This window comes from Gymnogyps californianus, chromosome Z, assembly GCF_018139145.2.
Source record: "Gymnogyps californianus isolate 813 chromosome Z, ASM1813914v2, whole genome shotgun sequence".
Taxonomy (NCBI): Eukaryota; Metazoa; Chordata; class Aves; order Accipitriformes; family Cathartidae; genus Gymnogyps; species Gymnogyps californianus.
Genome location: NC_059500.1, coordinates 49,451,777 through 49,477,110, shown reverse-complemented (window position 1 = coordinate 49,477,110; position 25,334 = coordinate 49,451,777). Strand labels below are relative to the sequence as shown.

Here is a 25,334-nt window from a genome sequence, read left to right as displayed (position 1 = left end):
GAAAGTATTTTAATAACACTACAAAATCTTCCTCTTCCAAAAAAAAAAAAAAAAAAATTTATTTGGTCAAAGACATTCTGAACTGACTAGGATACATCTCTGTAGAAGCATGGAATCTTTTATTTCTGTTCTAGGGATAGCTATGTATTTTTTTTTCCCCTGTTGTGCTTGCAGGATGGAGGAGAGAGAAGAAACTAGGGTGCCCCCCTCACCACTTGCTTGGGACCTGTACCAAATAGAACACACGGGAACGCGGCTGGATGACCCCATTTTACTTCTCTTTTGGCCACTGCTAACAGGAATAACCTCACCCCATTTTTAACAAAGTTGCTTATAGCTCTAAGAGAGGTAGCTGAGCTTAGCATAATCCTCTCTTTTCTTCATCATACGGACTTGGCATTCCACTCATGTTTGCCTTTTTGTGTCCATGTATTGTAACTGGAGCGTAAGCATTCAACTTGAGCTTGTGGGTTTTTTGTGAACAGTGCCTAAAATTTGTTACCTCCTTATACCACTGGATCCTGTTTAAATGTAGCCTCAAGTGGTTGTCCCAGTCCCAGAGGACCCTCCTGCGTCAAGAAGCCAGTCGAAGTCTCTGAGGTCCCAGCGTAGTGTCTTGATTCCTGTACAAGAACTGCATGTTATCAAAAGCAGCCAGTCTGCATGGTCTAACCTTAGTCCTGGCATTCCCTGGCTTGTTAACATCTTCATTTTGCTGCCCCGGTTTGCTGTTTTAAATCTCCCTCTTTCTCTATTTCAGTGCATATAGAGGAAAAGAAAAAATGTTCTGCAAGTTGAAAAAAACCTGTAATGGCACTAGTCAAAATAAAAATATCTGTATTACACTGTTCTTTTGAAAACTCAATTCTGTATGAGACCTAATTAATCTGTGAATATATAAGTAGGGGGTTGATTACAAAGTAATTAAGAGATCACCTTTACTTCCCCTTTCCCAGCTGCTGCCAATCTGTCTAGGTTTATCTTCCAGAGTCTGCCTTCTTTTTTTCCTCTCTCTTACACTAACTTTCTTTTCTGCTTTGAAGAGCAATGTTCTTTCTGAAATTGGAGCGTGTAATTGCTTATTGTTAAGGCAACTCGTAAAACTGTATTGTGGACTGTTGGACAGTTGGGACTGTTGGACCTTCTGTGGGCTATCACAGTACTAGTGGATTATTGTCAGAAATCTGGAGTCCATTTATAGTTGAAGATTGTGCAAATTTTCCTCCTACTATTGATTTGTTTTCATATATTCGTTCTGTAACTGTTTGCTAGGAGAGTTACTTTGACAGTCATTACTAATAATTTTTGTTCCTTTAATGTGTTATTTGAATCTGAAAAAAAAAATCATTTTCTTTTAGCTTTTGTCAGGTAAAAATTATTTTGTTATTTTAAAAAATACTTTCTAGTTAATATTTCTTCTGGTTTTGTTTGTTTTTTCCCCTTATCCCAGGAATACCAAGAAACAGCAGAGAAAAACAAGGAAAAAATTTATGTCCTTGAAAAAAGACGGGAGAAATTGGCCCTTGAAAATGTTTCTGTGAAAAATACGTTAATGCAGGTTCAGAAGGAGCATTCATCTCTCCTGGCAGCCTGTGCACTATTGGCAGGTGCCCTGTATCCTCTCTATGGCCGATCATGTGCTATGTCTTCCCAAAGAGACCTTCTCCAGGATCAGGTCAACATTTATGAATTAGTGAACCAGGAGATTAGGACCCTAGTTCATGCTCTCTCTGATGTAGAGGAAGACAATCAAGATGAAGGAAAACTGAAGAAAAGAAAATTCAAAGGCCTGATTCATGTGTTCCGAAGAGGTGTGATTGCAGTTTTGGCAGCTAACAGACTTAAAGTTTTAGCCCAGTCTTCTAGTTCCCTCTTCTCCTGGGTAAATGGCTTCAAAGAAGGCATTGGAATTCTAGTTTGTATAGGAGACTCCAAAGGCAAGCGTAATCTGTCAAGTAAGCTAATTGTTTTCTTCTTTGATAAGTGTTATGTCAAATTACATGGTTAGTGAATAACAAATAGTGGTGTTGTTATTAATAGAGTGTAAAGAAAAATTTAATGACATTTTGACAAATGTAATTTCTGGATTTGTGATTTCTGGATTTCTTGACAAATGTCATTTCCCCTAAAAGGAAATGCTTAGTCTTTTAAGCATTGAAAGTAGAGTTACAGCTACACATGTGAATTCGTACTGTTTGATATCCTTCACATTCACATTATGGATTTCGGAACTAGGTGCTACCGCATCTTCTCTGTGGTAGATATCTTGTAAAGTTCCTAAATGATTGACAACATATTTTTTGAAAAGATATTTTCTGTTCTTTTATTAATCACTTTTAATATTTATTTCCTACTAAAAATGCAAAAAGTTGTTTTCTGATTCAGGTAAAATATCAGTATAGGATTTCTAAATTTTTCTTTAGAGATTATGTAGTCTTCCTGTCCCTTTCTGTTACCAGACCAGCTCATGCTTCCCCCTACAAGGATAAATGGTATCAAAAATGTTTCCCAAACTAGAAGATCCATCTACTTTTCTGTTTTAGTAGTTCTGGAAGCATATTTAATACAGTCTAAGTTGTCCTGAAAGAAGAATTAGTTTGTGGCTTATATACTTAGTTTTGGTCAGTTTCTGAAAGAGTTGGAGATAGTAGTGTGCCTTATCTAAGTTATTCTGTTTTATTGCTAGCTACACATCTGTTTCACAGGTCGCGAAGAGGAACAAATTCACTGTGTTGAAGCACTCAGCTGGTTTACTAGTTCTAACCTCCTTGCTGCAATAATCAGTTCTGTCACTGAATTACAGGATGTTGTTAACAAAACAGGTAATTTTAAAAGTATATTCTTGTAGTAGAAGATAAAAAAAAAAGTAGGGGTGGTTACATCATTTCCATCTTTAGGATTTTATCTAAACTATTCTGGATCAAATCTCTGGAGAGCTGTATTGTTGGAACAGGTAAGTTTTCTTTAATTGGTGATATGATACTTTGTCATTTCGATATATAGAGTCATGGAAACAGAAGGCTGGAGAGTGCTTCTAGAAAGCATATAAACAGTTTTGCCTGCTTTGTTATGAGACAGAAAAAAACCATCCTGACCACGCCAATAGGTATTTGGCTAACTTGTTCTTAAAAGCTTCCAATGAAGTAATATTTACAAGTTTCCTAGTTATCTTGTTCCACTATTCTAACATTCGAAAAGTATTTTTTTCCATAGAGAAAATGTACATCATTTCTGTATATTTGATCTGTGTATTTCTTAAGTGCAGCCCCTAAAACTGGCACATATTCAACCTAGGACAGTACCGCTACTGACTGAAATGAAATAATTTCCTACTGTATTTTATATGATATGAATCTAGAATTTCCAAATCTGGAAAACAGTTGAATTTGATGGATACTATTTTCATCTGGTTTACTTGCTATCTTGTGGTTTTTGAGAGAGAAATAAAATGCTCTCAATTTACACAATGTATAGCAGTCCTGATTTTATATATCTACTGTGTTCCCTCTCTAAGTATATGCTTAATTAGATTTGTGTCTGGATTCCCTAATTTTCTCAGTCTCTCCTTGTATAGATTTCTACTATGCCTATGGAAAATTTTAGTGCCGGTCTCTGGAAATGTCACCTCTTGATTCCCAGCTGTTAACTATCTTCCTGAATTTCTTTGCAGTGAGGACTGATACAAGATTTCACTTGGTTCCTCTGCAGTGCTATGATTCTTAGTTCTTTGGTACCTAGTAGTTTCAAAGTTCCAACAATTCTGTCACAGAATAAAGGATGTTAAAGGAAGGATAATTTATGGGAATAAAGGGAAATAGCAGGACAGAGAGAAGGCGATACATTTCCCAGAAGCCTGAACAGTAAAATGGTACCAGAAGTCAGCCATTGAATTAAAAGTGTTCTGATTCAGTTTCAGGTGCTCTCTTTTTTGATCATCCTGTTTTCAGTAATTTAAATTTACTTCTTTACAAAACAAAGTTTGAACTGTGTTTCAGAATATTTACAGGGTTTATACTGCAAGTGTTCCTGTGTAGAGAGTGTTGAGTAAGAACAGCAAATTGAAAAAGAATCAAGACAAACTTTACAGCAGCATCGATGTGCTGAAGTGACTAGTTAGAATATGCTAAACCTCATGATATTTTGCCAGTATTGAAGTATATGAGAATTCTGGTGGACTCTATTTACTTGATATCTCTGCACTCAACACAGTCTTGGTTTTGAGAGTTAGGAAAAGCCATGCTGAGAATATTATGGCCATAGATAGTTTGGTGATTCTTTCATAGCTTATCTCTATTTTAAGTCATTTTCACAAAACCTCAAGATCTAACTGCTCATGTATTACTTGGAATTCTGTTGCTCATGAGATCAAAAGTCTTCCAACAACCTTTGGTTCAAAAAATAGTAATAAATAATTTAAAGTTTGTGTCGTGGTTTAACCCCAGCCAGCAGCTAAGCACCACGCAGCCACTCGCTCACTGCCCCCCCACCCCTGGGATGGGGGAGAGAATCAGGAAAAAACCTCGTGAGTTGAGATAAAGACAGTTTAATAGGACAGAAAGGAATGAAAAACAACGATAATGATAATAATAATATGACAACAGTAATACTAAAAGAATTAAACTATAGAAAGCAAGTGGTGCACAATGCAATTGCTCACCACTCGTTGACCGATGCCCAGTTAGTTCCCGAGCCAGGACTCCCCCTCCCAGCCAGCTCCCCCAGTTTATATACTGGGCATGATGTCATATGGTATGGAATAGCTCTTTGGCCAGTTTGGGTCAGCTGTCCTGATGGTGTCCCCTCCCAGCTTCTTGTGCCCCTCCAGCCTTCTTGCTGGCTGGGCACGAGAAGCTGAAAAATCCTTGACTTAGTATAAACACTACTTAGCAACAACTAAAAACATCAGTGTGTTATCAACATTATTTTCCTACTAAATCCAAAACACAGCACTAGACCAGCTACTAGGACGAAAATTAACTCTGTCCTAGCCGAAACCAGGACAGTTTGATATGAAATTTCCAGAAGTATTGAAGTGATAAGGCTCTGAAGGAATATATTTGAAAGAAAGCTTGCATACTTAGGAAATTATTTTATGTTCTGTAAGTCATATTTCAAATAGGATTTAAACCTTCAAACTGACTTAAATGATTTTGAATTTTTTTTTAATGTGAATAGGCAATCTGAGAGGCATCTGCTCTCTTCAGATCTTGAAATAATGGCAGTTCCAGATTAGGCTGCACATCACAGGAGAGAGCAGGCACTAGAAGGTGCTATCTGGATCTACAATACGGAATGGTTTAGTGTCTTAAATATTACTTCTAGAGATGGATAGGTTCTGAGGAACCATTTGAGGCAGTTGAAAGAAACCAAATCCGGATCACTCACATAACACTGGAATTTTTGGGCTTGTGCGCACTGGTGATTTGAAGCACATTTCTTGAGCTTTTAACTTTTAAAAAAGTGTTTTTGGTGTGACATTCATGATCATTTCCCTTCACAATATTCATTAGTTTGGTTCTCATTCCAGCATGTGTCTTGGAATGATCTCTTAGCTTCAGTTTGAATACAAGTTCATTAAAGTGTTGGGGTTTTTTGGTTTGGTTTGGTTTTTTGTAAGGTTAGTTTTGTAGGTTTGTTTGAACAGAATCTGTACTGCAATAAACTAGAGAAAGTCAAGGTCAAGCTTTTTGAATACAAATATCATCAACTGTTACATACGCAAATCTTTTGAAGATTAGCATGAAAATTTTAGTCTTGTGTAGTACTACTGAGTTCATCCTGCTGACTGTTCTATTTCACCAAAACAGAGTGAACAAGAATTCTTTCTTCATCTGTCAGTGAAGTAAGATTTGTCACTTCTAATTGTCTTTTTCTTCATTTGTTTAATGTAAGAATTAATTGCTCTTTGTGATATACATGTATTTGTGTTAATAATTTCTTATACACATCACAATGTACATCATTTAATGCTTTTATTGTAATTCCTTGATCCTTCATGGGCAGGTACTTAAAATGTATATGCTTAAACCGTATATTCTTCCCAATGATTATAGATACAGTTCCTTGTGGAATTGCATTATAGTCTCATTTTGTCTTTCAAAGCAGTCAGTAACTTGGATCAACATATTTCTGTGTATTTACTCCAAACTACTCTTCATAAAAAAAAAATAAACAGAGGTGATGATTTGCTTTTTTATTCCCCATCCCAAGAAAGTGCCTTAAGTTGTGGATGCTGAACTGTACTGAATAACGGGAATCCTGGTTATGAAGTGGAGTGATCGCTTCAAAGTGCTACAACACGATTGCCTGAACTATTATTAATTTCTTTTTAATACAGTTAAACTGGAGGCCCTAGACATAGGGAAAGGGGCTGCCATCCTAGGTACTGCAGGTATGGAGAAATACTAAGTTTTCTGGTAGGCAAGCAGTCTCACGTAAAATGAGATACCAGGTGGAAGTACTAGGAAAAACGAAGGAACAGTAGCTCATTGACAGTATCCTTGTTTTGATATTTAGCAAAAATCACGGCAAATGAGAGTTTTTAAGAAGGTTTTGGTGTCATCTTACATGGAAGGCAGTACAAATGTTCTAGTTTTAATTTTACGTTAATTTAACTAAACAAACTAGTGAATGCATCATGACTGGAGAAAAGAGATGGGTTTTGAAACTGAAAGACAGGTAGGACAGGATAATCTGTGATAAGAGTTAAAATGATGAAGATAGCTTATCTTTGATGTGATTGGTAATAGAGAACCAACATAAGGAAAAGAGAGGAGCCTTGGCTAAAGTAGACAGAGCATTACAATAGCAGTTTCTTCTGGGTATGAGAAGAATAATATTTTTTTTATTTCAAAGGGTGTTCTGTTAGTTGAACTGCAAGATAAAAATGCTGGATAAGATTTTTAGCTTTAAAGATGAGTAGGAAGAGTGCTATCTTAGACAGGAAGAAAAGGCAGATTTACTACTAGCTGGGGTTATGGGAGCGTGTACTCAAAAATGGTACTGCAGTTAACCACAGGAGTCATTGGAATGGTGGTATTTTCAAACCAAGCAGGAGAATGGCTCTGAAAAAAGAATATTTGACTTTATCATGTGCTTTTTTTTTGTTTGCTTACAGATAAATTTCATCACGTGTGTAAATGATAAATTCTTTATGATGAGAATTGTAATCTAAAAATATCAATAATCACATTTTGTTTGCTTTGAACCTTTGGCTTTATCCTTGCAATGTATAAAAATAAACTCTTTAACTTAAAAAAGCTATGGTTATTTTTTTCTGTTTATACTCTTAAGTAAATATTTTAATTCACTGTAGCAACAGGAGATCTGCTGTACTACTGAATGTAAATAAGCTCTTCCATGCTTGTCATCTTACACTGATAGTATCATAAGACAAGTAATGACAGATTAAGACCTGCCTAGCAGAGGGAAAACTAAATTACAAGACTTTTATTAAGGCATAAATAAACCTATTAACTGTTATCTGGAATACCAATTAGTGGAAGGAGCACTGACAATTTTATTTATCAACATTAAACACAATTATTAATTACAGACCTGACGAATCTAGCAGTAAGCAGGACATGTTGGGTGTGCTGGGGCCTTAAGTCCATTATATGAGAAGGATGATTACCAAAATCCTATGGGGAAATAAGTAATTGTAGCTGTAAAATTTTAATTGCCTTGGAATAAGGTAAATTATATTCTCTTGTCTCAGAATATAAATAGTATGGCATTAAGGTACGAAGCCTCACTAATTTTCAACAGCGAATGATTTAGACATCTATAGAGGGGAGGGAAGAGGAGTCAGGAAACCCTCAGAAATTTGCATTGTAAATATTGCGATAAAGTGATTTACCATGTGCTATCACATCTGACATACTTGACCTGGCTTGCATTTGCTTGTATCTGTCTTACATGTTTTCTGAATTTCAAAATTAGAACACCCAAGAAGGTCTTAAGAAAGTATAGTATTGGAGGAGAACATGAAAACAACTGGAAAATTATTCTTTGACAAACAAATCCTAATCTTTAGAATCCTATCCTACCCTTCCATCCAAAGATTGATAGAAGTAGAGTGTTCATTGCTAAATACAGAATTTGTCCCAAAGTCTCTCTGAGATACTCGTGTGAGCTCAATCTTCCACTCTTTAATGGAAATTTCCTACTGAATATTTTAAAGATGCTATTTTTTGCTTTTTTCTGCTGGAAAAGCGTGAAACTAATAACCTACTTGATGTTTCTTTTTTGTTGTTGCTGTTTCTTAAAGATCCAGAGCCCTGGCTTTCTGGACACTTACTTGTAAGTGCAGCCAGGAACTCATTTTCAAAACTTATGGACAAGCTGAATGTCATAATGGAGACTGTTCCACTAGACAGCAGCAGGAGCATTACTTATCTGGAGAAGGACTCCTTGGTACAGAGGCTGGCTCATGGACTTCATAAAATAAATACCCAGGCCCTGGAAGCTGGATTGTGTGACAGACTACCCATTATGGTATGTGTATTTGTAGTGCTACTTCATGTAAACAGTAGGTTCACAGCATAAATGTTACGGTGAAGCTCTCTTGATAGTACCATTAATTTTGTTTCAGGTTGTTAAAGAGTCTGTTACATTGAAGTCAACTATATAGAAAATCAGAAGTTGATTTGCAACACCCAAAAGCATTAGGGCATGAATAGATCTTTTCTTTTATTGTCAAAGAATTTTAAGAAGATATTTGATGTATCCAAGAAAGATTTTTTTTTTTTTAAAGCTCTACTGAAATTGTATTTGTTTTATAAGAATAAACTTGCTTTTGGCTTTAACTAAATGTTAAGGGGTTTTTTTGTGGTTTTTTTTTTTTAATTTTATTTTTCTCTTATTTTTTTCTCCTGCTTACCGTTCTACCTTTCAGTAAAGATAACCTTCTTCCCTTTAACCAAAATGAAAGGATAAACTCTTTCTCACGTGATCTGTCTTTTATTGTGGGCCTTATGTGAAAACAGGTACCTCTGTGAAAACAGAATTTTCAGTAACCCTCAACAGTAGGTGAAACAGGTTCACGTTTTTGCACTCGTATGTGTCTTTTAGAGATGGAGGACAAAATGACAGCTTTGTCTGATTTGCTTGGGTATTAAATGTGATTGATTTTATTGCTAAAATAGCACATCTTATAGCACATGAATTTGTTTCTATTTACTAACAGAAATGCATAGCATCCTTGCAGAAGCAAATATTTGAATTTACACAAAGACTTCATACAGCAGAGGTGGAACGCCGCTCACTGCGCCTAAAACTTGCAGAATTCAAATGGAATTTCAGTGAGATGAAAAAAGAAGCTGATAAAGCCCAGAGCCTGCAAGAGCAATTAAATACGTTTAAGCAATCTGTAAGTATATTTGATTTAGAGGAGAGTGCTTACAAGAGATCCTTCTTTTTACACATTTTTTGATTTGTGTTCTTTTGAAAAACAAGTATAAAATCAATCTATTATTAACAGAATTTTCCAGAAGACTTGCCTTGTAAATGTCACTAAATGAAGTATCCCCTTTCCACAGGAGTTTCTCTTTGATTTGTAGAATGAGATATTGTGTGTGAATTACATGTTTGGTCTTCAGCAACCCAGGTTTTCTTCCATATGTTGAAAATGTTGGTGTGATTTATATACCCTAAAAGGATTTATAGATTTCACCTCAACACAGTAAAGTCAGCTGGGGTGAGGGTATCCAATAAGTATGTTCGTGAGAAGTTCATGAAGCATAAATGTAGTATTTTAAATTCTGCATGGATATTGCTGAATATTATGATAGACATTTGACTGTGTCTTTGAGTATGGGTTATATCCTGAGCTAGTCAGTGCAAATTTTAGTGTGACTGTTTCCTTGAAGGACTAAGTTTATGGCAAGGAAAAAAAAAAAGCCCTCTTCTGCATTCTCAGTAGCACATATGCGCCAAATTCCTCTGACCCTTTCACTATCTACTTAAACACTGATCGATTTACTTAAACACTATGGGTCCACTAGCCTGTAAATAGCACTGTCTGGCAGGAATGAGAAAAGAGAACAAAAAGGTTCCTTAACCACTTGAAGCCACAGTACAGCAAGCAATGGACACGGTGTTGGAGGGGTTGATGCCATTTTGTGGGTTGTCTGTTTGTTGCCTGTCATACTTATGGAACCGTACCTTCAGTCCTTGTTGGAGGGGAAGAAACTTGTCTTGCTTTAGCATGCTGGAGGTTCACTGGGCACCTTTCCTCCTATGCTTATTTTCCATAGGTTGCATTCAGAATTGAGCTAACATTTGAGCTATTTGAGAAAGTGAATGGATAAGGATTCTTATACATGCTTAAAGGTGCACAGCATAACTGAAACAGTCATGTCCCAGAATGAGCAGCGTTTTCTGTCGCTGTGCCCAGTGTTGATCCTGAGGCCTAGTTGGTAGACCTGTCAGTGTGTCCCAATCAAAACACTTCCAAGCAGAGAATGTTTAATAGATGATTTCACATCCATTCTCCTTCCCGTTCCTAGCTGGTAAAATGGATTTTTTTTACTCAAATGGACAAGGTTATATCTAATCATCTTCAGTTTTGTTCTTAATGGGTTTTATTCCCTTACAGTTATGGGACAGTTAGATGAAATTGTCACAGTTTAGATTGTCGTTCAAATGTAGATCATGATTTTCCTTGAAGAATTATTTCTTCTTTCTGGAACATTCTGGGGAGGGGAGAAAGAGTCCAGGAAGACGTTTACAAGGGTTAATAAGATATGCACTAAAATGTGGAACACTGATCTGCATATTTCCTTCTAAATATTGATTCTTTACAACCTGGAATGCTAATTTGAATAGAATAATGAATGCATACTGTTTACAATACCCTGAATGCTTTTTTGAAAAAATACAGTGAATAAAGTTGTCTGCCATTTTATTGTTCGGTGATCTGTCTTAATGTTAAGAAACCTAAATATTCATCATTAGCACACTTTTGTTTTAGAATTTGATATGTTTGCAAGTGGAACTTTGAAAGTCAAGCATGTAAGCAAGTGAATATAGTTACACAATCAAACACAATTTATTTCCCTTATCAGAAACTGATCACCCATGAGAGGTTTGAAATTGCATGTGAAGAATTAAATAATGCATTACATCGGGAGCATCAGGCACAAGTGCTTTTGAATGAACAGGCGCAACAGCTACAGGAGTTAAATAATAAACTGGAATTACACTCCAGTGAAGAAGCAGATAAAAACCAAGTCTTAAGTGAAACTGTAAAGGTAAGATGATTATCCTTCTGCAACAGGCACCAGACATTTACCTTTTAGTGAATAAGCCAAATCTTGCAGTTATTGGGTAAATAAAATTATAGGAGTAAATGCACACATACTACTTAGTCCATTGGAATTTTAGGGTACTCAGAAAACACTTTCAAGAAGAAACTTCAAGGTATAACTTCCCTTTTCTGCTTTTGAGACTGGGCGGTGTACACCAATGTCTGTAATATGTGAAGTGTCTGGATTTTACATGATACATAAGAGACAGCAGTTCTAGCTATCATGAGGTGTTTGCAGACTATAGGAAAAATGAAGGAAGAAATACAGGAATACTTTGATTTTTGATAGCGATCATCAGAATATTTTAAAACCTGGATTAGCTGTTTCCTGAATATAATCTTAGGGTAGAGAATACATTTGTCAGTTTGGAATATGCTAGGTGAGAGTAGAGAAAGATCCTTTTTCATCAGGATTTAGAATTTTCCCTAGACATAATGAGTAATGAGGGAAGAGATGAGCAGAGAGAGAATAAGAGGTTTGAAACCAGGTGGATATCTAACATGGGAAGAGAAGAAACCTTTTGATGGCAGGTCAGTAATGTGTGGTGACCTGAACTCTGCAGCTTTTATTTATTTTTTGTTTAAAGCAAGCTTTGCTGCTCATGTCTGCTCTTGAGCCCTACTACTGTCTTTCCACCTCCCAGTATTCTTCTGTGAATTGATAGTTGAGCAAAAGAGTCTGCTTCACTGGTATTTTGAGAAATAGAAGCACTGTGATTCTGAGGAGAATTTAGGGAGGAAGTGATAAGAAATGTCAAGAGGCGGGAGGAGAACCAAAAAGATGCAAGCTTCAAAACTAGTAGAAATGTCAGAAACCATTGTTGAAAAGATAACAGTGAAAATGGATGTCAAGGAGGATGACTTGCAGCAGAGTTGAAGTGATGTACACTGGAGGAAGCTGAAGGATGTTAAATTTATTAAGGAGGGTTTTCATTAGCAGCATTATTTACTAAAAATGCATTACCTCACTAAGGGTGAAAGACAATGACATTTCCAATTTACCTGTTGGGTTTTATGTTTTTTCTCCCTCCCAGTCCCCTAACTTTGAGTGTTTCATTTCAATGTAAGAATAAACTTGTCTAATGTTTAAGTCAGGTTGCTTGTTAATACTGTTGCTTTTTTGTTTCAGATACAACTGCACTATATATCAGCCATTAGCCTTGTGTTTGATTTCTTTGGGAAATACTTGATTCAAGATTTTTAAATGGATATTAGGATCATAAAGAAGGGAAGGAATAGAAGACGTTATTTGACAGTTGTTATTTGAAATCTTCATTAGGGTCTACTCTTTATACATTAGTGCATGGTATTTCGCCATGTTTTACTTTATATCTAAAACATGCCTTTACATTTGTTCAGAGGAAATGAAACAAAAAGTCAATTGTAGGCATTTAAAATATAGGGTGGAGTTTTAAACAAATCTATTACATGGATTATGGGATACTGAATTAGATTTCACAGCTTCTGTTTTTTATTAATTAAAGGCTAGATAAAAATTTTTTGAGACAGCAGTGATCCTAAAATGCATCCTAATTCTGCAGCCCCCTAGCAGTTGTTTGCTACTGGAACAACTTGATTTAGTGTAAAATGCTTGATTATAGCTGAAAGCTTTAAAGATACAATACCATGTAATAATATAGCTGTTGTGATAGGATGGAGGCTAAGAAAGTTGACAAAATAAGCCTTAGAGCTGAAACTTACCACTTACAGTTACACTGATTTGGTTTTCTAAATGTATTACTCTATAATTCTCAGTCCTTTCCATGGAGGAGTTTTGAGCCAAATTTAAGTTGTAGACTTGTTGCTGTGTACTGTCCCTAAACTTCTGTTTAAATACCAGAAGGTTGATTGTTGTATCTCAATTCCTTCATGATGTTTACTACAATAGTTAGCACAAAATTGCATTGTGGTTGTAACGGCCTGTATCTGTGACTGTATCAAGGAAGGAAACAAGATCAGTTGAGGTAGCATGGCAACACATGTTCATGATCTAGTGTTTCTTGATTTTTTTATCATGCTTGTATGATTTCATAATGTATGCTTCCTAAATCATCATCTCGCCTTCAGTTTTTATCATTGTTTTTTACAGTTCCAAACCTGTGCTGAATAAGTACTTCCTAAATTCAAGTAGCAGTCTAACACAAACTACTTTGATACCAAGGGGTAAAAGGATTTTTTTTTTTATTTTGAGCTCTACATGTTTGGGTTTTTAAAATTTAAGAAAAAGTCTTTCATAAGCTTTTTTTCTCCCACAGTTTACCACAATCCCACTTTATTCATGGCTTTATTCATGACAGGCAGAAATGGTCTCTGCCTTTGCCCTGGCGTTTTAACTGACAGACTTTTTTCTCTTGGATAATTGGTTTTTGTGACTTAAAATGGTTTTTTTTTGTAGCTCTTGTTTTGCAGTACAGTGGAACAATCTCATCTCTGCAATAATCAACCCTGACCTTGTAAAACAGTGTTCTTAGAATTGCATAAGCTTTTAAACTCTTAAATAGTACAGAAGTATGGAAGGAAAGCACTGTTGCACTGAAAAAATATAATAGAAAAAATACGCCTCCATCTTCATCTTAAGGTACAAAATAATCTATCAGTCTAGACTAAGTACATATAAAAGATGGGAGAATGTGGTGGTGTACAAGTGATTTCAGATGGAGTCAAGTGTCATGGAGTAAAAAAACTTGCTTTGAATTCTTTATTCATAGTTTTTAAACAGGTAAGAAGAGGAAAAATAAAATATTAGATAGTTTTACTTTTGATAACTTATTTTTAAACTTATTCACACTTCAACAGCAATCAGTAAGGAGATATTTTGGTATTCACGTACTTTCGTAAAGTAGGCTTATTAAAGGAGTAATACTTAATTTCTTAGCTTTATCGGTTCAGATTTTAATCCTGTATATTTTTATCTTCTTAATGGCATATACCATAGAGACATCCAAGGTAGCCAATTACATTCAAGGTCAGTTGGAACTAAGCAACTCTTTTACACCACTTTTTTTATTAGATGAGGTAAATCAGTAGCTCTGATTCCCCTGTCTTTGAAGAGAAACTTTTACACAAATGCTAAACAGGCATCTACAGCAGACATAATTTTTACTCCTTATACAAGCATGTCTTAATTCCAGTAAAGTACTTTTTCTTCCTATTGGCAGGCACTGTGTGTATATTTACTTCCTTTTAGGTATGTTAGTACCTGTAATAAAAACAATATCTTTTTAAGGTTTAATTTATGGAGCATGTTCTATAAATTGTTAATGAATAACTGTGTGCATTTCAAGTGCAATATATGTTAAATCATGTAACTTGCTACTGATCTGCCTCAACATAGTCCTCAATACATGTTTTAGAAGAAGATACCCTAAATTTTGGGTTTGTTTACTCTGTTGAGTTTAGTGAAGCGGCCATTTATTTATGACAGCATAAGTGAGAAAAGAATCTCATCCAAGTGCTTTGATAATACTCACAGAAAAATGTTTTCTGATGGGAAGGTTTGGAGTGTCTGTTTCACTAGCTGTTTCATTTAAATCATTATATGCATATTCTGCGTTCAGAAAGTGTAGTATCCTTTGCTAAACAGACACATCCGAATTAATTAGATTCTGATGGAGACTGGGATTTCTAGGTTTGTTAGAAGTGGATGTTTTCCCTGAGCATGCTCTCTGTTCTTGGTGTGGATTTCAGGTGGTGGTGGTACACAATTTGCTGCTTTTTGTTGCTTTTGCTCTTCATATATTTATAGCCACATATTTTCCCTGAAAAATAATTTCAATTATTTATACAATTTCTTTTATTAATACCATTGGGCACACTTTGCAAGTCAGTTTTATAGTTGGCTATTTCTGCAAATGATACAGTATTCTAACTTACAGAAAGGTTAAAAGGCCTCACTTATATGAAGCCTAAGTGATTTTCATGCTTCTCAAAGCTCAAATCTCTAGCTTCTCATGCTAGAACAGCAAAGATCACAGTCACTATAAGAACAGAAACAGGTTTTGGATTTGGTTTTTTTTTTTACACTTTCTGACATCTTAGGCTGGAAAGACTGTTAGGATTTGGGTGCACTTGAGGGATACTGTTGATTCCCCAAAACTTGTCACTTTGTCAAGAAATAGCATTTTTATGCATTGCCTGGTTAAATTAAAGGCTGTTCTTTAAAGAAAGAAGTATAGCTGATTACCATTAGCATCTAACTTAACAGAGAATTTGTTTTAATCAAGTTTAGCATGTTAAAGAGAAGCAAGCTCCCCTCTGAATAGGTTAGAAACTAAAATTCATAATTCATTAATAAATGGGTTTTTTTAGTTTCCATACTCTCTATGTTCTGAACACCTAAATAATATATAAAGTAGGTAAGAATGGATTAGCATTGCCGTCTTCCCTAGTCTTAGTCAAAAAAGGTCATATGTTTTCTTATTACAATAAATTACAGGTTAAACAGTTTTGTCATGTATTTCAGTTTGTGTTAACACTATTTGTAAAATAAGTAAGCCTGCTCATTCTCCTCCTCTGTTACATAACTTCCACTACTGGTAACTTCTTAGATAGAAAGTCTTCAAAGAGTTAAGTCAACTAAGACTTGCCCTGGAGCTGGTCCTTTGTGCTTTCTTGTTTAAAGATTGCAATGCATTGTACATGGAATTTAGGTATATGGGAAGGGATAGTCTTCCCAGACTTCATTCTAGCAGCTGCTATCTTTACATAATAGGAGAGACACATAGAAAGCATCCTGTTGTGGATGGACCTGAGAGCTTCTCTTCACAGAAGGAAAGAGAAGATGACTGTGATGAAGTCTGCATTCTGTTACTCAGTCTGCACTTCAGATATCTAAATTTCACCTTAAATTCCTCCCTTCTGTGGTTTGTCCATGAAGTTTGTTTTGGTTTATTGTCTTACTATCTACTTTATTATTATCTTATTATTTTCAAATCACAAACTTATGCATTAAATCTTCTCTTGGAGATAAATAATTGTACTCTATTCTGTTTAGCACTTTGAAAGCAGCTCTTTATGTTGTGATGCACAGCTCTCCTTGCTTTGCTTCTCTAGTTAGCCTCTAAGATTCAGGGTCCAAGGGTTGCCCTGTTCTTTTTCCACTTTAGAGATCACATCATTAGGAATACTGATCCCTGCGCTTCCTCGCTGAACTAACTTATTTCCAGCTAGGTTGTTAGGTCTGTGTATTTCCTTTGTTCTGTGCCTAGAACATTCATCAGTATGAGCATGAGTAGTCTGGGGGGACAGGTCAGTACATGGACTGTAGAAAAGTATTGTATTTGCTCCATAGTCATCAATGAAGCAACCAAGCAACTAGCAACCAAGTTGTTGAAGGTCTACCTTAACTTTTCTGAATCAGGCTTTCCGGAAAATATGTAAGTAATGAGCAGAACAGGAGAAAGAATAAAGTTAAAATTTGTGGTTATGAACTAGTTGTGTGTTTGCACTAACATGAAGTTCAATACAATTCAAAATTTTGCAGTGTAAGTCACACAAACATAATTTAATTAGAAGCTGTTATTTTGAAAGGATATTGGTGTTACCATTGTGTTGCTGTTTCATTCCTCTGCAGTTCCTGTTTTGTCCAGTTTTGCAAGTTGAATATTAGTAATAGTTCATTGTAATTTGAGCAATGTTAAGGTTTTACATTGGAATTTGAACACATAAGCATACCAGGTGAACGTTTTTTGTTGTTTTTTAAATTATTGTACTACAAAATATTTTATTGGTTAGTAGTAGGAGTATTATTCAGGCTGTTTTTGTCAGGCAAATTCTTTACTATCTTTGTAGAGTAAGAAAATAATAAAATAATCTCCAAAATTGCTTCTACTTTACATTGAGAGAAGAGCGAAAGGAATTGTCAGTTTATTACATTTATGTTCAATCTAGTCAGGTGTAAACATTATTTATCTAATAAGAAAAGACATTCCTATGTTAGAAAAATTCATGTTTTATTTTTAACTTATCAAAGAGTTTAAGATAACTGAGGAAGATGTTCTCACCATTACAACAATTTGGGTGTAATTTAGGCACTGAGGGAGAACACTGGAATAAGTCATGATTACATAACATCACTTTAGTTAGTCTTTGAAAGCTAATTATGAGCAGGAGTTAATTTCCAAGTAAGAATAGGTTTTCCCTTCTATAGAAAATTACGGAATAAGTTTAATCATGCTAGTCTGATTCAGTAGTCTGATTTCAACAGTCATTTTACTAATCATGCACTTAAGTGCCCTTCTGGTAGTTTGCAGGGGAAGGCAAGTAACCTTCTACCCCAAGACAGGTAGAATTGTGCCCAGGAATAATGAAACTAATGTGGAAATGAGAGTCAATAATTTGGACTGCAAGTTACTTCTCAACAGATGGCTAAGACCTTGGATTTTTTGGTCTAATATATTAATGACTGGCACCCAGTGAAATCTAGAATGCTTTAGTTATATCTTTACACTGTAGTAACGTTGCCTATTTCAGAGAATACTTTTTATCTTGAGTCTGTTTGCTGCACTGTGCTATTAAAAAAAAAATTCTGACATTCTGTCAAAGATTAAATAAAGAAAAAGGAAAACTTTAACGAAGTAATTGCATGAACCAGAGCATTTTTATAGTCTTCTTTTAAAAGTAACTTCCAAGATTTTCTCGGTATTCCATTTGTTGGAACTATTTGCCTCCCTTGTGGGGAGGGGAGAATAAATGGAACAATATCGGGATCTAAAAGCTTAATGGTTTTATTGCTGCATTGTAATTATACTAATAAACACCTCTGTCCATGACCTTGGAATTTATAGTGCAGTGAGAAAGATTTATTGACATGTAATTTGGAAGAAAAATGGGATTATTGTGTAATTACAGTGTGTGGTTATTAAGCGTATGTACTTACATACCGTTTACCCCTGTTATTTCAAGACCTTCAACTGTGTTTCAGTTTACACTCAAAAATACAGAAAGGCTTCTTGGTAAATCCAGTGCCTGGGAGATCTTAGTTATATTATTGGGTCAACTACAAAGTAACTTTGTTACCTTGAGATGTGCAGAGGGGATCAATAGATCTTTAAAACAGCATGTGATGTTTTTAAAGAAATGTTCTAAACCCTATTTTTCCTAGTAGTTTAGATATCAATGTGTAGGACTTTCTGCTATGCAGGTTCTTGATATACAAGATATACATAGATTTGCTTCTTGCTGCTGTTTATCTAGGATATCTCTAGGGCCCCATAATTTTTTCACCTTAGTCAGGTTTTCCCATGATCTCCCTTTCTATTTGTGTGAAGCTAACTTCGTAAAGATCTTTATATCTTCTTGTGAAACCATAACTAACTAACTCTCAAATACAATTATTATACAGTTATATACAACTCTCAATTATTGGAATACAATTAAGCCATTGGAATATAATTAAGTATGTATCTAAGGCTAAAGGAAGAGATGCATTCCTTTGCAGCTCGGTCCCCTTTCTTCGCTACATACAATGACAGCAGCCATGCCTATCTTTCATGTAATTTGGTTTTTTAGTTTAATTTGACACTCTATTTTCATTAGGTATTTGATGATTTTCAAGGGCAAGTTTTTTCAAAATTTGTACCACTTCGAGCTTCCAAAATCTATAGCTATGCTATCTTCTTTTAATCATGAAAAGCATGGAAGCTCTTCAAGATTGTAGCAGGGTAACAAATGCAAAACAGAAATTATTTTTTTATGTTGTCTAAATTTTTTTGTTGACTTTTACAATATGTATTTATGAAAAACCCACTGAAGTTCTTGTTGCTACATGAATCTTTTTACTGCTTCAGTTAGAAGGACTTTTAAAAAAATTTTAAAAACTTTCTAACTAAAGTAAACCCACCTTAATTGTTTTTTTTGTTTGTTTGTTTTTTGTCTGTGGACTATACAATAAGTAATCAAGTGATTTAAAAATTATGAATTTAGGATTCTCAATTCTAAGTAACAGTCCCAAGATTTTATTTACGAATAGTGCTTCGCTGTTGTACAAGAAAATTTCTCAGGTGTGAGAATGAAGAAATAAGTGTTCTTAAAAAAAAAAGTTAATGATAATTTACTAAAATAATTGGTTGTGTGGTATCACCCAATGTGTTTGATAAGGCATATTTATTACTGTTGCTTCTATAGGTGAGTGAAGCAGATAATTTCCAAGTTTTCTACCATCATGGTGCTATTTTATCTTATACTTGGGAAACATACCAAAAGTGAAAAATACGAATAATAATTCAATTCAACAGTTGCAGTGATTTATCGCTGTCACTGTTTACCGTGTCTGCTTCAGAGTCTGTGTGTGCCATGCTCAGAAAAACGTATTCCTTGTTTAAAGTTTGTGCTCTTGGTTGGCACTTGGTATGACACAAAGCATATCCAGAGGGAAGGGAGACACCCAGTCAATATGCCTTTATAGCACTTTGATCTCCTTGCTGAATATTGGGATGTAATGTATCTTTGGTGCTTTTTCAACAGAATGATTTAGAAGTTGCCTTTTGTATTAGTTAAATTTTGTTTTACTGTATCTATTCTTTCTGCTAAGAAGACTACTCTCCAGTTTTTAATGAAGGGACGGATAGGGATGACCTGTATAAAAGAATAGACCTTTTAGTATGAAATTACATATTTATCAATTCATTCTTATTTTATTGAGGTTTAAAGAGTAAAAGGGAAAAGAGAATCATGTATGTGTGTTTTCCCCCTGCAGATACTTCATGCAGCAGGATGTGGCTGGTGTAATATTAAAATAAAGTATGCATACACTAAACAGCATTTGGAGCTGTCTGTGGAAACACATATACCTGAATACAAATGTACGGTTTGGTCAGAACTCTTCTGAAGGAGAACACAGTGTTTGAATGTAAACTGTATAAAGTGATAAATATGCCAAAGCCCACATTAATGGTAGCGCCACGTTAAAAAAAAAGTTGTCCAATTCATTAATTAAAGAAAATGAAAAATGCTTGCTGAAGCAAGATCGAAACTTTAGGTGGCATAAATTGACATACTTGGCATTGTCCGTAACTGCTTAATGTGATGGCTCACACTGTGCAGCAACCTCTTCCAAGAAGCTGCTGCAGAATGACCTGCAGCACTAGAACAACTTAACTGGGACCACCAGTATATTCAAGTCATGGACAGTATATTTTCTTACTCAGAACTGAACCTTAAGTTCTATTTAGAAAATTTCTTGAAACTATTCTAAAGATTCTTAGGATTCCCATTTTTTGAACCAGTGTCTGAAGTGAAGACACATAGCCAGTGTACCATAATACTTGTTTCTTAAATTTAGTTCTGAAGCAGAATGCTGTGTGATTTAACCTGTCCCTGATGACTTTTTAGTCTGTGTCCAGATTCCCACTGACTTCAAATTGTCTGCATTTTTAAATAAACAATGGGAATGAAATGGTGGTTATTTAATTTGTAGGTAACATTTCATTGTCATTGTTAATAATTTTATTGCTGTTGTTTCTCCTTCTTCCTGCATTATCGTAACTAACTGTGACAATTTAGAAATATTCCAAACAAATTGAGTGATGCAGATCCAATGGAAGAATATTTTTATATATTAAAATAGTCTGTTCCTGGGCTTAGAAATGTCACTGGTAATGCAAGATCATTAAGACCAGTAGGACATGATCAGAGACAGATGGTTTGAGCCCAGTTCACTGTCGTGGTTTAACCCCAGCTGGCAACTAAGCACCACACAGCCGCTTGCTCACTCCCCCTGGTGGGATGGGGAAGAGAATCGGAAGGGTAACAGTGAGAAAACTCGTGGGTTGAGATAAAGACAGTTTAATAGGGAAAGCAAAAGCCGCACACGCAAGCAAAGCAAAACAAGGAATTCATTCACCACTTCCCATCCATAGGCAGGTGTTCAGCCATCTCCAGGAAAGCAGGGCTCCATCATGTGTAACGGTTACTTGGGAAGACAAATGCCATCACTCGAAACGTCTCGCCATTCCTTCTTCTTCCCCCAGCTTTACATGCTGAGCATGACATCATACGGTATGGAATATGCCTTTGGTCAGTTGGGGTCAGCTGTCCCAGCTGTGTCTCCTCCCAACTTCTTGTGCACCCCCAGCCTACTCGCTGGTGGGGTGGTGTGAGAAGCAGGAAAGGCCTTGACTCTGTGTAAGCACTGCTCAGCAATAACTAAAACATCTCTGTATTATCAAGACTGTTTCCGGCACAAATCCAAAACATAGCCCCATACCAGCTACTATGGAAAAAATTAACTCTATCCCAGTCAAAACCAGCCCATTCACCTATAATGAAATGTAAGAAACTGGTGCAGTATGTTGTGTCATCATAGGTATCCAGCTAAATATTTCTGTGTATGTATATGTGATAGAGTAGCACTTGTAAACCATAGTAAAGATAAAGTCTAAGTGCTGTTTGTATCTTTTTATCTTAGCACACATTAACATTGTGTGCTAATATGCACAATAAGATACTGTATAGCAAAATTAAGCAACAGTATTGCAGGTACTTGTGTATAGCAGAGAGCAGTGTTACAGAGCAGCATCAGAGTTTCCCTGTAAAGTTAGGTGCCTCACTTATATACAGGTACATGAGAGAGTTATGAAAAGTCTTCTTTTGCAGTACCAGGTATAAACCATGTTTTTGAAATCTTGGAACTGTAACAACTGTAAGGCTGGGGGTCTATCAGGGTAAAAAGTGTAACAGTGAAAAAAATAGGATTACTTCTTTTCTGTGGCAGTTAAGTAACTGATTTAAAGGCATGACACTGGCAAAGCACAGAAAAGCTGCTACTCCTATAGGGCTGGATCTTGTCTAGCCTGCAGTTGCACAGGATTAGGTATTGTGGTGGGAGAGGAATTTACTTTTCTAGGGAGAAAAAGAAACATCAGTCCTGAGGTAGCATGTCAGAGGTGAATGAGGAGTGAATGATCATTACTCATGCCACCACGCATGTGATTCAAAAAATTTGTACTCACTTAACATCAAGGGTTTTTCTAATACACTTAAAACTCACAGTGATAAAGCATGAGCTTTTCTAAAATTGTCTTTGTTCCATTAAGGTGGTATAATCCTTCTCTGCAGCTTTCCAGTAACACTAACATAATTCACTTAGCTCAGAAGATGATAAAAATTTCTAGATTATCATGTGCATAAATTTTATATGTTCTTTAACATTTTCGAAAACATTGTTTAAAAGTAGGGCTTAATTATTATCTCTGATTGGATTAGTGTATGTCTGGAAGGCCCAGTGCATCTTGGTATTCAAAAGGGCGTCCCTCAACTTTTTCAACTTCTATTTCACTTCAAATGCAGCAGTGTACCTAGTTAACACATTTTAACACCAATGCTTTTGTTTGCTAATACTAACAGTCCATGAGGATCTAGCCTATGTGTTGGCAGTTTATATTTTGTGATTATTTCATATAAGAAATTCCGAAGTTTTGTTTAGTTTTACTTACTTTGAAGCTGTGTGACGTGAACATAGGATGGCTCTTCTGGAAGCAGTGTTATTATGTGGAATTATTCAGGAATAGCTACTGTGTTTAAATTAATAAGCTCTTTTAATTCACAATAACTTTAAAACATACACAGTTCACTGACTTCATAAAGCATTTTCAGTCATCCTTTGTTAAACATTTTGAGCTAATGCAATTGAAAAATGCGTTCCTTTCTAGTTGATGAGAGTAGATTTTCTCTTGAGAAATAAGTCTGCATTGTAGCACAGAGATACTAAACCTAGCTTTAAGTCTTTGAGGCACTGTAATCCAGCCTGAACCACTGCAGGTAAAATGCTTGTGGTACCTAAACTTGCTTGGATGTCTGAGAGCTATGCTTCAGTCAGTAAGTGGACTGTTGTCTAGACATAGGTAATGCCATTCGCTTTCCCGATGTGAGCGCCTACAATTTCAAATTACTTTTGTAAGAAAAATCTCTTGCAAGATGAAAACGTATGTATTTTCCCCATTCAGTCCATTGAGTGACTCTCAAATAAATTTTCATTGAAATGTTTCTTAATACTTAGTTTCTGGATCTTGTAGAGTAACTGTATATCACAGCTGCTTTTTAAGCTACCTGCACCATCATTTAACTTACAATTGTCTTTAGATGATTGCTTTACTTTTTTATGATACTGTTTTGGCTAAAGCTTTCTGCTGTTAGCATAGTTTGTGCTCCAATATTATGAGGGTTTCTTATATAAAACAATCACAAACAATTGTATTTGGCATTGTGTCAGAAATGTGAAATATGTCTGCAAGTATCCCTTCATTCACCAGTGTTTTGTTGGTTATTTATTAAAATCATTGTGCTGGTTGGCATTACTGTTTTGCTTAGTAGACCCACTGGTGCTCTGTGACCTCATTACACAGGGCATTTTCAAAGACATAAAGAGCCATTTTGCACCTTGTTAGATACACTGTGATCTGTAAGCTATGTTTAACTGCTTCCATGCTACATCACATGCTTCAGAGAAGAGTCATCAGGTATGTCCTTTCTCAGAATGCCAGCATATGAAAAGATTGCTGCTGTCAGGATGAGGGTCTGGTAGCAAAGAGGTTAAAAAAATCACTGCTTTTTCTGCAAAGTAGATACAGCTCATTCAAATGTCCTTTTCAGTACTCATATTTCTTTTCCTAGAGAAGTCTAAAGGGCATGTGACAGCATTTGTTATTGAAGGGATGTCATGGGTGGTCAGCCTCAGGTTAGCTCTGCTTTGCAAGAGCAGAACAGCCACATGGAGTTGATTTCAAACTTTTAAGACGCTTCTGCAGCCACTATGAAACACACAGTGAATCCAGATATAGTATGTTGATACTGCAGTGTGGTTTGCAGTTCAGAAGTGTAAATCCATCTTATTTGTTGACATAGATCTAAATGTATGTCTTAGATGTTCTATTTTTTTTCTTATGTATCGATGAGAAGTCTCAGTTACGAGTTTTTCTTTGCCACAGAACTTTTTTCTCTGAGATTTTTAATCTCCTGTTTTCATAGAAGAAGTTTCATTTTGAGTTGTTCTTGATAAGTAAGAATTCTTTTCAGAAAACATCCTGTGGAAATTCAGCTGTATAGTTTGAGCTAATGTAATTCGGTTTGCATTGCAGTCATGCACACTAAAAATACATTTGACATTAAATATTAATGTAACTTCTTGTACCTTTTGGATTTGGACCTTTTGAAGATGCAAGACTTCTCTAGGTTATCTGTAGACTGTCTTTTGAGGGGCACTCAGAGACCATCCTGAAGATTATATTTGCCAACAGGGATAATGGGAAGTGTGTTTCAGCTGGTGGAGGAATGGATGCTGGCTAAACTTTGTATTCTTTTTTTCGTTGTGGAACTGTATAAGTAATGTGTGTAGGACAGGTTTTAGGATGTATTCAGTGTACAGATCTTTTAAAAAGTAATATTTTGCACCTAAATGGAAAATATACATATAAAACTTCATCCTGAAGACAAAATCTTTAATTTCACAAATTAGTTCATAATACACATGCTGCAGTATATTTGCATATCTTGTAGTGTTGTATCGTGTCTGTGTAATTTAAATCTAATTTAGTAAGCAGTTTAATGTAGCTTTAGTTGATCTTGGAAAACATGCTCTCAGTGTAAATGTGTCACACATGCTTTGCATGAATTTAAACTGTGTGACTGTCATTGTTTGTCTAGAATGATTGTCCATCTGTTATCTTTTGAATAGAGTGCTTTTTTGTGTGTAAAGAATGAAAATGTTAAACTTTGATTTATTTTTGTAACTGGTTTTGAAGAAAGAGATTTCTCACTGCAAAGCCTAAGCTTGTTAAAATTATTTGTGGAAGGACCCAGCCAACAGACATCCAATGAGATTTTTCTTTAGTGCTATCAGTTGCTTGCTGTTTTCTCCAACAAATGGTTTTTCATGCTCAGTTTATGGGGGAAAAAAAAGCCTAAATCTAAAATATCTCTAAAGGGAACTCCTTCTAAGGATTCTGATGAAAACTTAACTGATCTATGAGCTTTTGGTGGACTGTAAAGGAAGGAGTGCAGTGATGTCTGAATTAGCATGTGAATGCCTAAA

General features: G+C 35.5%; 1 protein-coding gene across 1 annotated transcript in view; it reads left to right on the top strand.

Annotated features, from left to right (window-relative positions):
* Positions 1–25,334, top strand: part of CCDC171 (coiled-coil domain containing 171) — a 151,859-nt gene that overhangs the window by 63,746 nt on the left and 62,779 nt on the right. Inside the window, exons 15-19 of the mRNA XM_050913494.1 lie at positions 1,451–1,955; positions 2,706–2,822; positions 8,270–8,496; positions 9,188–9,370; positions 11,067–11,252. Coding sequence (XP_050769451.1) covers positions 1,451–1,955; positions 2,706–2,822; positions 8,270–8,496; positions 9,188–9,370; positions 11,067–11,252 — 1,218 coding nt within the window. The remainder of the gene's footprint in view (positions 1–1,450; positions 1,956–2,705; positions 2,823–8,269; positions 8,497–9,187; positions 9,371–11,066; positions 11,253–25,334) is intronic.